At 47.2% G+C, this 13,736-nt stretch overlaps 2 protein-coding genes across 5 annotated transcripts in view; both read right to left on the reverse strand.

Annotated features, from left to right (window-relative positions):
• FBXO10 (F-box protein 10) overlaps window positions 1-13,736 on the reverse strand; it is a 168,387-nt gene that overhangs the window by 122,296 nt on the left and 32,355 nt on the right. The window lies entirely within an intron of this gene.
• Window positions 2,619-13,736, reverse strand: part of FRMPD1 (FERM and PDZ domain containing 1) — a 97,414-nt gene continuing 86,296 nt past the window's right edge. For 3 of the 4 annotated variants that reach the window (XM_083718309.1, XM_083718308.1, XM_083718310.1), the window contains 3 exons: window positions 12,638-12,785; window positions 9,858-10,643; window positions 2,619-7,130 (listed from right to left, as the gene is read on the reverse strand). In XM_083718309.1, coding sequence (XP_083574435.1) covers window positions 4,801-7,130; window positions 9,858-10,643; window positions 12,638-12,785 — 3,264 coding nt within the window. In that variant the 3' untranslated portion in view covers window positions 2,619-4,800. The remainder of the gene's footprint in view (window positions 7,131-9,857; window positions 10,644-12,637; window positions 12,786-13,736) is intronic. The other variant, XR_014559308.1, reaches the window with a different exon arrangement.

The raw sequence follows: 13,736 nt of genomic DNA on the forward strand, positions 1-13,736 counted from the left end.
GGTATAAATAATTTTATTATTATTATTATTATTATTATTATTATTATTATTATTATTATTGTCACAGAGTGAGCTGGACAGTCAATTATACAGTTAAAAGTTGGAGTTATGCAATTCTTTATTAGCAAAAACACGATGGCTGAGTGCTGGGTCTAATGAAGACAGCAGTTCAATCCTGCTGGTCTTCCTCCATAAAATCAGGTGCTGAGACTAAAGGTCCTCACTTCCTCACATCCATCAATGTCTTGTCCTCTCCAGGGCTTTCCCCAAGCAATCGGAGACTGCGCCTGCATGCCTGTCTTTGCTCCTCCTGTTTCATGCCTCTTCTGGTTCTGGGAGTTGGGGAACTAGTTGCAACAGGAGGGGGAGACATTTCTCTCTCTCCACCAGAGTAATCCATGTCTCCTGGCTCCCATCCTCTCCTGCCTCCGATTCCGGACTTCTGTTACAGACTCTCCCAGCTCACTAAGCCCTGTTACCTCCTCAGCTTCTGACACTTCCTCTTTCCCCGTCTTCTTCTGAACAACAGTCCATGACACAGAAACTGTGACCCTTCTATGAATGTGTTGCTCACGTAGAGGAGAACCTACAGTGATGGATTATGGGACTTTAGGACAGGACAGTAACGTATCAGTCATTTCACTTATTGTTGTTGTTGTTCAGTTGTTTAGTTGTGTCTGACTCTTCGTGACCCCATGGACCAGAGCACGCCAGACACTCCTGTCTTCCACTTCCTCCCGCAGTTTGGTCAAACTCATGCTGGTAGCTTCGAGAACACTGTCCAACCATCTCGTCCTTTGTCGTCCCCTTCTCCTTGTGCCCTCCATCTTTCCCAACATCAGGGTCTTTTCCAGGGAGTCTTCTCTTCTCATGAGGTGGCCAAAGTCTTGGAGCCTCAGCTTCAGGATCTGTCCTTCCAGTGAGCACTCAGGGCTGATTTCCTTCAGAATGGAGAGGCTTGATCTTCTTGCAGTCCATGGGACTCTAAAGAGTCTCCTCCAGCACCATAATTCAACAGCATCCATTCTTCAGCGATCAGCCGCCTTTATGGTCCAGCTCTCACTTCCATACATCACTACTGGGAAAACCATAGCTCAAACTATATGGACCTTTGTTGGCAAGGTGATGTCTCTGCTTTTTAAGATTCATTTATTACACTTGTCTTAATCATACAAATTTTCTTTGTCAGGAATCCAAATTTGCCGGGCCATCTCATCCAGGTTATGCCTAGCAGGGTGAGAGAATGGGATCCTCCATCTCCCATGGGGTGTCCAGTGAGAATGGGGCTGACACCTGGTGTGGGCTTACCTGAAAGTTGAAGACCACTAAAGTTTCTCCTTGTCTTCTTCTTCCCAATTGAAGTGCAGAGTGTTTGAGGACGGGGACATTCGCAGGGAAACCAAAATGCTTGTTTACAAAGCTATTGTACTAGCAACCTTACTGTATGCTTGTGAAACATGGACCACTTATAAATGCCATCTCCAGCTCCTTGACCCAGTCAATTTATTATCAGTTTATGATGGGGTGGAAGGTTCACAGGCTATGAAGGACTTGCTCACAAATTTATTGACAGCTGCACAAATAATTACAGCTAGGAAGTGGAAGGGGCAAGCAGAATATAAAATGGAAGAATGGTATAAAGAGGTGTGGGATATAGCTATGAATGACAAATTAACACGCGCCATTAAGGTAAGATGGGGAATATGCAGGAGAAATGATTCTGAGGAGATATGGAGGGTGTTTGCAGAATTTGTACTGTTAAAATGTAAAGGGGTCAAACCATCGCAAGAGGTGTTGAAATTTTGGGAGATTGGATAGTTACAGTGGAATAGTTTCGGTGATGGGGTGCACATTTTTATTTATGATTTATTATTTTGACAAAAAAGAAGAAAAGAAAGTCATCCTGCTCAGACAGCACCATGAGTCCGGTGTTCAAATAACATTTTAATATTGAGTAAAGAGCTCTTTCCCTTAAAATCACTGCCATCAGCTCAGCTGGTTAGGGTGTCATGCTGATAACGCCAAGGTTTCAGGTTCCAAAAGGGACAGCTGCGTATTTCTGCATTGCAGGGGTAGATGTTCCCCCGGGTCCCTTCCAGTTCTGATTCCTTGAGTACCACTTTGTTTTTTTTACTATATTAATTTTGTGCCTGGGGCTCACTTGTATCCTTCCTTGCCTGTCTATCATGAGTTTGGACTCCTCAAATCTATTGCTTCTGCCTCCTTGCAAGACGTTTAATGAGGTTTCCACCAGAGACCTGGTTGGTTTCTAGTGAACAGTGGTTGTTTAAAAGTTAGGGGTAGCCAACGTGCTGCTCTTCAGATATTCTGTAATACAACGCCCATCATTCCTGACCATCGGCCATGTCTTATTCCAAAGCACCCAGAGGCAATCTCACTCATGGATTATCCTGCTTGGGGGAACCCCTGTACCCTCCTATCACCCGCAATCCATCACATGGGTACCAAATTCAAGCTCTTGTGGCTATCGCCAAAGTACCCTACAATTTTGAGACCCTAAATGTAGTTTTTGGATTGGGGTGTGTGTGTGTTTATTTGCTTTTAAAATAAACTTTCTGGTGAGGGCTGGCCGATTGGAACTCGGATGAAGAAAGCTCTATGACAAAACTAACTGGTTTATTGTGGCAGGAACTTTGAGAAGACAACAGCTCAATCCAAACGAGATGCATGAAGTAGACAAGAGTACATACGCAGGAGGCCTGACAGATGAAAAGCCAGCAGGGGGGGCGTCCCTCTATAAGTGCAGCTAAGAGTTTGTGGAAAGGTGACAAGCAGTGGACAGATTTTGCTTCTCAGGTAAACTACCTGTATGTCGCTTTTAGAATACTGGCTGCTAATGGAATCCATTTTCCAAGGAAGTTCCAAGGACGCTCGGGTTGCAAACATGATCCATGCGGGATGCACGTTCACAACCCGCTGCGTTCGCAACCCGTGTCTGTGCATGCGCAGGTTGTGATTCGGTGCTTCTGCGCATGCGCAAAGCGTGATTTAGCGCTTCTGCACATGCATGACTGCCGAAATCCAGAAGTAACCCGTTGAGGTACTTCTGGGTTTTGGCAGTCCGCAACCCAAAAAAAACGCAACCTGAAGCAGCTGTAACCAGAGGTATGACTGAATTCCAGTGAGGAGGCATGTCCAACATGACAGCTCCTCCTGGTGGCACTGAAGCAAGTGGCTATAAGCAAAGGAAAGCATCTCACAACGTGCACTGTCAACTTTCTGGATCACGTCCCGTCAGCCATGTCCACTGACAGGCCACTGCTGGGGAGTCAGGGGTGGCTAACCTGGACTACAACTCCCATCATCCCTACCCACTGACCATGCTGGCTGGGGTTGATGGGCATTGGCACAGGTGCTGGGTTGCTTCAAAGACTGAGAGGGCCTGGCGTGCGTGTGTGATGTCGTGTGTGTCTCGTGAGGCTGGTGCAGCCTTCTGCTAGGACATGTTGGTCTAGCGCAGGGATGTCCAACAGGTTGGTCGCAATCTACTGGTAGATCCCTGGGAGGTTTTGGTAGATCGCGGTCGATCGCTGGGTCCCTTTCCTTAGCATTGGTAAAAGAGAATCCGCCCCCGCCCACCCTCCATGGTTGCACGATCTGCAGAACGGAAGACGGAGTTTACTCATTGAGGCTGTTTGCTTCCCCAGCGATCTGTTGATGAGTGGCTGATCCCCTTTCTCCCTTGAGCTTAGGCGTGAATCCTCAAAAATCAGGGCTTTCCTTCTGCCTAAAAAAGAGCTCAACAACTTTGACCCGAACCCCCCAAAAGGGGGTAGAGTTTTTAATTCTGTGAGTAGATCACAGTCTCTTGTGAGTTGGCCACCCCTGGTCTAGCAGAAGGCTGCACTGACCTTTGCAGTGTCGGGAGCTCCTGCGCAGTTCAGTACGACCTCACGCCTGCACAGTGGTCCCCACGGCATTTCCGAACACTGTGCACACTGCTGCAGCCTCCTGCTGGGCCACGCAGCACCGGTAGGTGCCCCGGGTACCAGTGCACTTGGTGTGAGGTCGCACCAAACCGCACAGCATCTCCCAACACCGCCACACCTGCGGGAAGGCCCAATGGGGCCTGCAACAGGCTGTGGAATATTGAATTTTTTTTGGGGGGGGGCAGCTGCCCAAGATGGCACCCCTGGGCATTAGAGTCCAATAGGTACAATGAGGCACTCTGTCCCCCACACTGGAGCCACTTGGATTAGATAATTATCTGCTCTGTGTGTTGTTTTGTTTGTAAACCCATCCCACTGTGCATTGCTTAAGCATGAGGAGCCCTGATTTTCACCCAAGTGCACTGAATCATCTGATGCGCTTCCCTCAACCTTGGCTGTTATCTGTGCAGGTTGGCACACCCAAACTATAACTTTAGAATGTTCTCAGTACTTCAGTCCGGGCGACAGACAGCACTCTCTCTCAGCTATTATGGGTTAGCGGCAAATTGACACTGGAGACTGCATGCATATAACTGCAGCTGTTTACACCCTGATTCACGCAAAAGAGACGAATCTCTTGTGTTCTTTACCTGTGGCGCATGGGGGGGGGGAAGCAAACATGCACCAAAATACTATTCTGCATGAAGGCTGAGCAATCCTGTCAAGCTCAACTCATTTAAGCCATGAGCACTGATATCCATTAGAGAGGGGGACTGTTCAATTGCTTGCTTCAGTCCAGCTGTTACATATCAGCTTGTCTTGACTGGGAGGAGGGCTTTTAAGGGCAGACACTCGGCTAGGTCGTTCCCCGTTGAAAGTCGGACAGGCACCTGTGCAAAATCCTCCCATCTCATACACAAGACGAGGCCCTGAATCGTTGCATGAGGCAGAAGAGGGCTGCGCTGAGGGCAGTGTACTGGCACACGAGGAGTCTTATGCTCAACTGGGGATAGCCCCTCTCCCAGGCTTGCTGTGCCGCTTGGACAAACTGGCGATAGCTGTACGCGACATCTCTCAGGTTGACCGCGAGGTCTTTGTGCCTCTTGCTGCAAAGGCCACAGTTTGTGAACTGAAAGCACACTTCGGTCAGCTGGAGAAGGTTCTGGAAGGTCTCCCGAATGGCGTTTTGCGTCTCCGAGGAAGGCCCATGTGCTTTGATAACTTTCTGGCAACTGGACATTAGCCTTTGTGATTCTGTGTGCAAGGTGTTCTTGTTTTCTGAAAAATGGGCCAAACATTTATCCCGAGGGTGCTTTATTCTGCTTCCCCCAAACTGCCGCAAAATTCCCTGTAGGTCTATAATATTATCTAGCAACTGGTGGAAGTCAAAAGGTGAGGCACACGTTCTATCCTTTAAACAGCTCAGCACTTGAATATGAGAGTCTGGAAGCAAGTCGTGATTTCTACAGTCTTTGGGGTTACCATTCACGTAGTTATGCTCTAGAATAAATCTCGTGGAGTTAATATCTAAAGACGGAGAACTTCTTGTTGTTGGTGGGGTTGTTAACGGCTCCTCAGAAGGACCATGTGCAACTGGACTGGCAAATTCTAATTCTGCCTCGTCTAGCCCATGGAAACAACTTGCATACGTCAACCGGCAACTGCACCTGTCTGTTTTATGCTTTGGCGAGAATGACTCTGCGGTGTTCACTGCAGGTGGAGACACTGTGGTCTTAGAGCTCACCGGTCCTTTAGCATCAACTGTTGAGTTACCAGAACACAAAATAGACAACTCTGAAATACCGCTTTCCTCACTGAGCCTCGTAGACTTACACGGATTGTCATGCGAAAAGCCATTCACTCCATCTGAAATGCCAGCTTTTCCATGCTCCACACTCTTCTCTGTAGGGACAACTTGGGGACTGGGCAGTTTATTTTTACAATCCACATGGGAGGCATGATTTGTGAGCGCTCTCTCCTCTGGCTTCTGGTCACCAGCAAGCCTTGAAGACCTATCTAGAGGAGTCATGGTTGACGATGACCATTGACTTGGGACATCATCGTTTAAAGAGACCTGATCTGCAACCAGGTCACTTTGGCCAACAGTTCTCTGGTACTTGTCATCTACCTGGTGCTGTGTTTCTCTTTGACCTCCCACTGAACTAAAACCAAGCTGAGAGTGGTGTGTCTTGATCCCTGAAGCACCATCCCACTTGGAAAGGAGCTCTTTTACTTTGGAGAAAGCCAGCCGTTTGGCATCTTCAGATGTTGCTACAGAGCCTTCACTCAGCGTTTTGCTGGTGTCTTCTTGGAGCAGTAGGTTTCCAGGAGGTGCCTGGCTTGAGCCACGTGAAGCCAGGTCACCTTTGATTCTTTTGCAGGGACCTAGCACAAGCTGCTCGTATTTCTCCACCTTCTCAGCAGGAAGGAGATCCTGTTCCGAGGTTGGCGCGCGAGGCGACACTTTCCCTTGGTAGCTGTTCAGAGACCCAGAGGGTTTGGTAGTGGTGTGTATTATTTCTTCAATCAATACATAGCTGACTCCTCCTGCTTCACGTGAGACTTTTGTTGTCCCTGTTGCACTGCCAGATATTTTCTTTCTTCCAGACACACAATGGTCCTGAACTCTGCTAGCTGTTTCTGTAAGACCTTCTGGTTTTTCTTTGCAAGTGGTGTCAAGGTCGTGAAAGGATATTTCTGACACAGCTAAACTACCGTCTTGCTTCACTGTGGAGAAAGAGCTATGGGCGAAGTCCGAACTCTCTATCCCTTCCGGAGCACCCTGAAGACGAATGGCCAAGACAGGACACACAACTGAATCGGTTAATGACTTGGTTTCTAGTGAATCGGGCTCCATCTCCATTAAGACAGGTGTATTTTTGGCTATCTGAGCTATGTGTTCGACCTCAAGAAGAGCAGAATCTCTCTCAGGGTCCTTCAAGGAGGCCACAACGGGCGAGGAGGACAGACCTGAAGACCCAGGTTCTCCTTCACAGGACAACTGATCAATGTTTTCCAGGGACTGAGTTGGAGCTTGAGGGAAAGTAACTTGGGAGGTGTAATTCGTCTCCAGGAAAGACCTCCTCTTTCTTAGGCTGTTGCCACACCTTGGTTCCTTTTCTGGCCTGTGTTTTGTCCTCCTGCTTTGCCTTGACAGAACATTTTCACCCGAGCTGCAGCTGGAAGACCCTTTCAGGGTGCTGCAGTCTTGTACCTTTGGCAGAACCGGGCCTGCAGAACCTAAAAATAAGGAAGAGACTATCAGTGTGAAGAAAGAAATGTTATTTTTTAAAAAGATATTATGAGGATAAATGATCTGCTCGTTTAAAACCATTGGCTATTGATACCTCAATGTTTGCACTACCAGTTTTTAAGGCTTTGTAAACTGCTTAGATGTCTACTTTGGCATTAAGCGATATACAGTGGTACCTCGGGTTACAGATGCTTCAGGTTACAGACGCTGCTAACCCAGAAATAGTACCTTGGGTTGAGAACTTTGCTTCAGGATGAGAACAGAAATTGCGCAGTGGTGGCGCGGTGGCAGCGGGAGGCCCCATTAGCTAAAGTGGTGCTGCAGGTTAAGAACAGTATAAGGTTAAGAACGGACCTACAGAACAAATTAAGTTCTTAACCCGAGGTACCACTGTACATGCATGCATACATAAATACTTGCCTGAAACACTTTACAAATGTGAAAGCACAACATTTATGTTAAGAATTATTATTTGCAACCCACTACTATCCTTGAAGGGACGCGGGTGGTGCTGTGGGTTAAACCACAGACCCTAGGACTTGCCGCTCAGAAGGTTGGCAGTTCAAATCCTCGCAATGGGGTGAGCTCCCGTTCCTCGGTCCCTGCTCCTGCCCACCTAGCAGTTCGAAAGCACGTCAAAGTGCAAGTAGATAAATAGGTACCGCTCTGGCGGGAAGGTAAACGGCATTTCCGTGCATTGCTCTGGGTCGCCGGAAGCGGCTTAGTCATGCTGGCCACATGACCCGGAAGCTGTATGCCGACTCCCTCGGCCAATAAAGCAAGCTGAGCGCTGCAACCCCAGAGTGGGCCACGACTGGACCCTAATGGTCAGGGGTCCCTTTACCTTTACCTTGCTATCCTTGAAGGGACGCGGGTGGTGCTGTGGGTTAAACCACAGAGCCTAGGACTTCGAATCCCCGTGATAGGGTGAGCTCCCGTTGCTTGGCCCCTGCTCCTGCCAAGCTAGCAGTTCAAAAGCACGTCAAAGTGCAAGTAGATACTGCTCTGGTGGGAAGGTAAACGGTGTTTCCGTGCGCTGCTCTGGTTCGCCAGAAGCGGCTTAATCATGCTGGCCACATGACCCGGAAGCTGTACGCCGGCTCCCTCGGCCAGTAAAGCGAGATGAGCACCGCAACCCCAGAGTTGGCCATGACTGGACCAGGGGTCAGGGGTCCCTTTACCTTTTACCTTTACTATCCTTGCTGGGCTCTAGTCCTCAGACTGAAAGTCAAAACAAAAGAACATTTGAATTGGGGTGAAAGTCCACCCCTCCCCCATTTCCCTGTCTCTGTGGCAGCTCACTTAAAGCCGTTCTTGTGTTATCTTCACAATCAGGACATTCACAGAATATTCTCTCCAGGGAGCTAGGCCAGGCGCCATCGCTATCTGTTTTCAGCAGCTTGCCACAGTATTTTTCGTTACCCAGGTTTTCGGTTGTTAATTTGTGGCCTCTTTCCGTAGGTGAGATGCATTAGACCTGCATTTTTAATATATGGATGTGTTTTGGGGTTTTTATTCTGTTTCATCTTCATCATCATCATCATCACCATCAAACACTTATTGAGGTTGCCCCCTCAACATGATAACAGAAACCCAAAACTATATACTTTACAAGGTTGTTACTGTACTTTACCAGATCTTAACCTATTACAGTATTTGTAAGAATGGATTCCAAATATCATTGACATTCTCCATGGCAAGTCTGCATTTATATGCAAGTTGTTCATATGTTGCGAGTTTGTATAAGTCTTCAATCCAATCGTAGAAAGGAGCCGCATTTTTATTTTTCCAATTCATCAGGATCAAGATTTCCCCTCTTCCCCCTTTATTTTCTCTTCTACACGGGTTCTATTTCTCTTTCTCTTTCTTTCATTTACGTTTCACAATGTTGTGTGCATATATAATTATGCACTTTTTGAACTTTCAATAAAGGTGTTAAATAAAATAAAATAAAATAAATAACAGGAACGAAATACCACTGTGCCTTCCTCCCTTTCTTCCGTTTCCCTGTGTCCTCTTCACATTTAGTGCAAGGCACTGTGTATTAAAGACTTTACAGTCATACCTCGGGTTACAGACGCTTTTTGTTGCACGATTTCGGGTTGCCCAGTGCACCGAACCCGGAAGTACCGGAATGGGTTACTTCCGGGTTTTGGTGCTTGTGCATGTGCAGAAGTGCTAAATTGCACTTTGTGCATGCTCAGAAGCGTTGAATTGCGACCCGCGCGTGCGCAGACGCGGTGCTGCGGGTTGTGAACATGCTTCCTGCACGGATCCCGTTCGCAACCCGAACGTCCACTGTCTTCTCTTTTGCTTTTATCCTGCTTTTAATCTTCGTACCATTTTGCAAGGTTACCGTATTTTCCGCTCTATAATACGCACCAGACCACAAGACGCACCTAGTTTTTGGAGGAGGAAAACAAGAAAAAAAATATTCTGAATCTCAGAAGCCAGAACAGCAAGAGGGATCGCTGTGCAGTGAAAGCAGCAATCCCTCTTGCTGTTCTGGCTTCTGGGATAGCTGCGCAGCCTGCATTCACTCCATAAGACGCATACACATTTCCCCTTACTTTTTAGGAGGGAAAAAGTGAGTCTTATAGAGCAAAAAATACGGCACTTTTTTTGTAAAAGTAAAGCGACAGTTCAGTGCAATCTGTCAATCAGTCCATCAACTGATCATGACCCCCACCCCCGGCGAATCCCTTTGGCCTCACCTGCTTGCGCCTCTGCCTGTGTCACCCTTTCGTCTGCGTCGTAGAATTCCTCGTCTGAGCTGGCATCTCCGAAGCCGGGGGGAGGAGACAAGATGAAGCCCCGCATGCCACCTCTGCAGAGCCCCTCGTCTTCCTCGGGGCCGTTCAAAGAGCCACCCTCTGGGCTGTCACTCTGGGCAGTCTTCTCTCCGCTGCTGGCTGGGGAAATGTTGGCACAAAGGCTGTAGTATTCCATGATGTTGCTCTCCGACAGCTTGGACTCCAGAGCAGAAGCAGCCAGCTCACTTTCCCTTCGGGAGTCTCCGTCCGGCTGCGCAAGCGGCTGGGGTGGCAGGAGGAAGGAGAACACGGACTCCTGCGTCACACGGTTTCCCTCTTCTCTGTCTGTACCCAAGAAGGCCTTGCCATTGCCCATCAGTTCCTGAAGGGTGGGGGCATACAGGTGGAAAAACTCTGGCTTGCTCGTGGAGCACGTTTCCAAATCGTCCTCCTCAAGAGCGTCCAGAGAGTCGCTTGAATCGCTGGTCTTCAGTCCCCGACTCTCCGTGTTGGCCGAGTCAGAGGCTTCCGACAAGCTGTCGTTTGTGTTGTCGTACCCGTTGCAAAAGCTCGTCCCTTCGCCCTCCAGATCCTTCCTTTCTTGCTGCAGCGCCTCCTGCTCTCCTTCGTCCTCAAGCAGGGGGCTGACGCAGTTGTGCCGGGGCGACTGCGTGTCTGAAAAACGGTCCAAGGAGGAGTCCGGCTCAGACGACTCTTCGGAATCACTGCAGGTCCTTGACTCATACCCTGCCAAGCAAGACATGGAAAGAGAGCTTGTGGGAAAGGGGTCAAAGCACCGCAAGAGGTGTTGACATTTTGGGAGGTTGGATAGTTACAATGGAAAGGTCTCGGTGGTGGGGTGCACATTTTTATTCTTAGTTCTTTATGATTACAGTGGTATTTCGTTCTTAAATATCTTGGTTCTCAAATGCCTTGGTTCTCAAATGCCCAAAAACCCAGAAGTAAGTGTTCTGGTTTTCAAACGTTTTGCGGAAGCCAAACATCCGATGCAGCTGTCGGCTATTGTTTCTGGGGCGCCTGCACCAATCAGAAGCTGCACCTTGGTTTTTGAACATTTCGGAAGTCAAATGGACTCCGGAACGGATTTAGTTTGGCGCTTTTGTTTTTGCTATTTATTTTGTCTTTTTGTTTTTGAGGCTTTTTTGGTTAATTTGTTTTTGTGACTGTGTGGAACCCAGTTCAGCTGATTGATTGATTGATTGATTGACTGTGTGACTGCGGAAATGGATAAAAGCCCCCCATCCAAACAATGACTATCATCAGTGCAGGTAAAGAAAAAAATTAATTTTAATTTTGATCATCTACAATACTGTCTTATTTATTTTATTGCACAGTACATTTATTATTGCTTTCATATTATGGATCAAGGGTCTCGTTAGATAGTAAAATCCATGTTAAATTGCTCTTTTAGGGGTTGTTTTTAAAAGTCTGGAACGGATTAATCCATTTTGCATTGCTTTCTATAGCCGTGGTTCTGGAACGCTTTGGTTTTGGAATGGACTTCCGGAACAGATTTATACCACTGTATTCCTTTGTCAAAATAAAAAAAGAATCTATAAAATGTATTTTGTTTTTTTAAAAAAGGAAATACGGCTTGTGTGGAGTTGTTCAGGTCTGCATTACTGATTAGAGCAGTGGTTCTCAAGACTTTTTTCCTCTGGGCTACATATTCAGAATAAAAACCTACTTGTGCCACACTGATTTTTTAATTGATAAGAAATACGTTGGAAAATGGAAAGAATAAACTCCTAGCAGTGCTTGATTTATAACACAGAACACAAATACTGTATCGGCCTAAATATAATCAGCATCTTTAAAATTGGAGGGGGGGAAGAAAAAAAGGAAAAATACCCGAATATAAGCCACTGCATTCCTCGCTGCTCCTGGCTGCATACTTGGGGGGGGGGGGCGGGACAACACTGCGTTGCTGGTGGCCACCCCCCTTCCTCACGCTCTCCCTTCCCAGCCTTGGGGGAGAGGACAGGACAACGCATGGGGTGCATAGCTGTCAACTTACAGATTGAAAATAAGGGACCAGCAGCCTTGGAAATAAGGGATCAGCAGCCAAAAGAAGGGATTTTTCGGACACAGGTATGTTCAACTTCTGAGCACCTCCGAGCCAAAGGCAGAAAGCCCAGCCAGCAGCCAAACAAAGCCTCAAGCGGTGGTTCCCACAGCGCAGCAACCCGGCAAAGGGGATACAGCAAGGAAAACCACCATCACCCCTCCGCTGGGAAGCGCTGAGCAAAGGCGAGTCCCCAGGCAACGCGGCCGATTTGATCGGCACGAGGCATGCAAGCTCCACCCCCCCGTCGTTCTTAGACTCCTTATTGGGTAAGCAATGCAGCCAAGCAACACAGTTGGAGCCTCCCTCCTCCCTGGCCAGCAGAGAGGGAGGGAGAGGAGCTGCTTCCTTTGAAACCTGGGAAATTTAAGGGACATCATCAATAAGGGACAGCAGTGGGACACAGCGCTGGGATAAGGGACCTTCCCGCCAAATAAGGGACGGTTGACACCTATGATGGGGTGGGTGCTGCTTTGCCCTGCACCTGGCTGCATACCGTAAGGTCATGAATATAAGCCGCACTTCAACTTTTCATGGTCGGAATTTGGGGGGAAAGTGAGGCTTATATTCAGGCCAATACGGTACTTCACAATATGTTCACTGGACTGTAAGAGTCTTCCTAACTGTTTGGTCACTCCTCTCGGGTTGTTTTTACCTTCCTCGGCAGAGATACGATGCACAGGAGGCCTTTTCTCCCCCCAGACGAATATGGAACTGCTCGAATCGACAAACAGCCTGCAGTAGCCATGGATGAGACAAGCCAGGTCTTTGGCGTTGTTCGTTTCCAGAAGCAGAGTCAGCAGCTTGAAGGAGGGGAAGAAAAAGCAGGCTGAAGACATCTGCACAAACCCTCACCCACACCAAGAAACCTTCTTTCCCTATGCCACCTTTTCCACGCATAAAATGCTCGCGTACATGATACGACTCCATGCATGGTGAGTGTGTCCACACACATTGTCTATGTACACTCACACGTGTGGTCCAAGGAGGAAGAAATGCAGCGGGCACTTATTATGGTTTGCAAAACAAAAGGAGAAGGTGCCCTCAAACTGGTTCCAGCTTCTAGTTTGTTCATACTGTGAACAAATATACCCTGAAAGCACATTTGAAGCACATTTCCGCCCCCACTGGAGTTTGTTGAGGGTTGCTGGGAATTGTTAACTCTGCGAAGGCGAAACTACGGAGCCCAGAATTCTTTGAGGGAAAGAATGTGCTTCAAACATGGTGTTACAAAGTTGGGTTCCTTCCCCTCTCTCTGTCAAGTGGTGGCAAGAGTCCAGGACTGTGTTCCATTGGAAGATTGAGACACGACAGAGACTATTGTAGCTTTAAGAAATATGGTCTATTCACCTATTTACACCTTCAGTCTGCATGGGGGGGTCCATTTCCTCTTTCTTATTAAAGCACAGAATGGTGGATTTTTTAAAAAAATAATATTTATTAAAGTTTCAAAGGAATTACAAAAATAAAATGGCGAAAAGAGAAGAAAAAAAGAAAAAGACATAAAATACAAAACACAGAAAAATAAAGAGCAATTAAAAAAAAATCGGTCTTTTCATATCTAGTCTTTCATTTGCTTGTTTCCCTGACCTCCTCACACCTCCCTTTTTTGTATTCTAGTTCAAAAGGTGTTTCAGCAAGTCCTTACCCTTTTTACTTTTATCTTGATATTTTATCTTAATATATAATAATTTTGCATTTTCACCTGTTAACAATCCATTTTACATACCCCTTAATGACATTATTGCTAAAAC

The sequence above is a fragment of the Podarcis gaigeae genome (assembly GCF_964106915.1).
Source record: "Podarcis gaigeae genome assembly, chromosome: 17".
NCBI lineage: Eukaryota > Metazoa > Chordata > Lepidosauria > Squamata > Lacertidae > Podarcis > Podarcis gaigeae.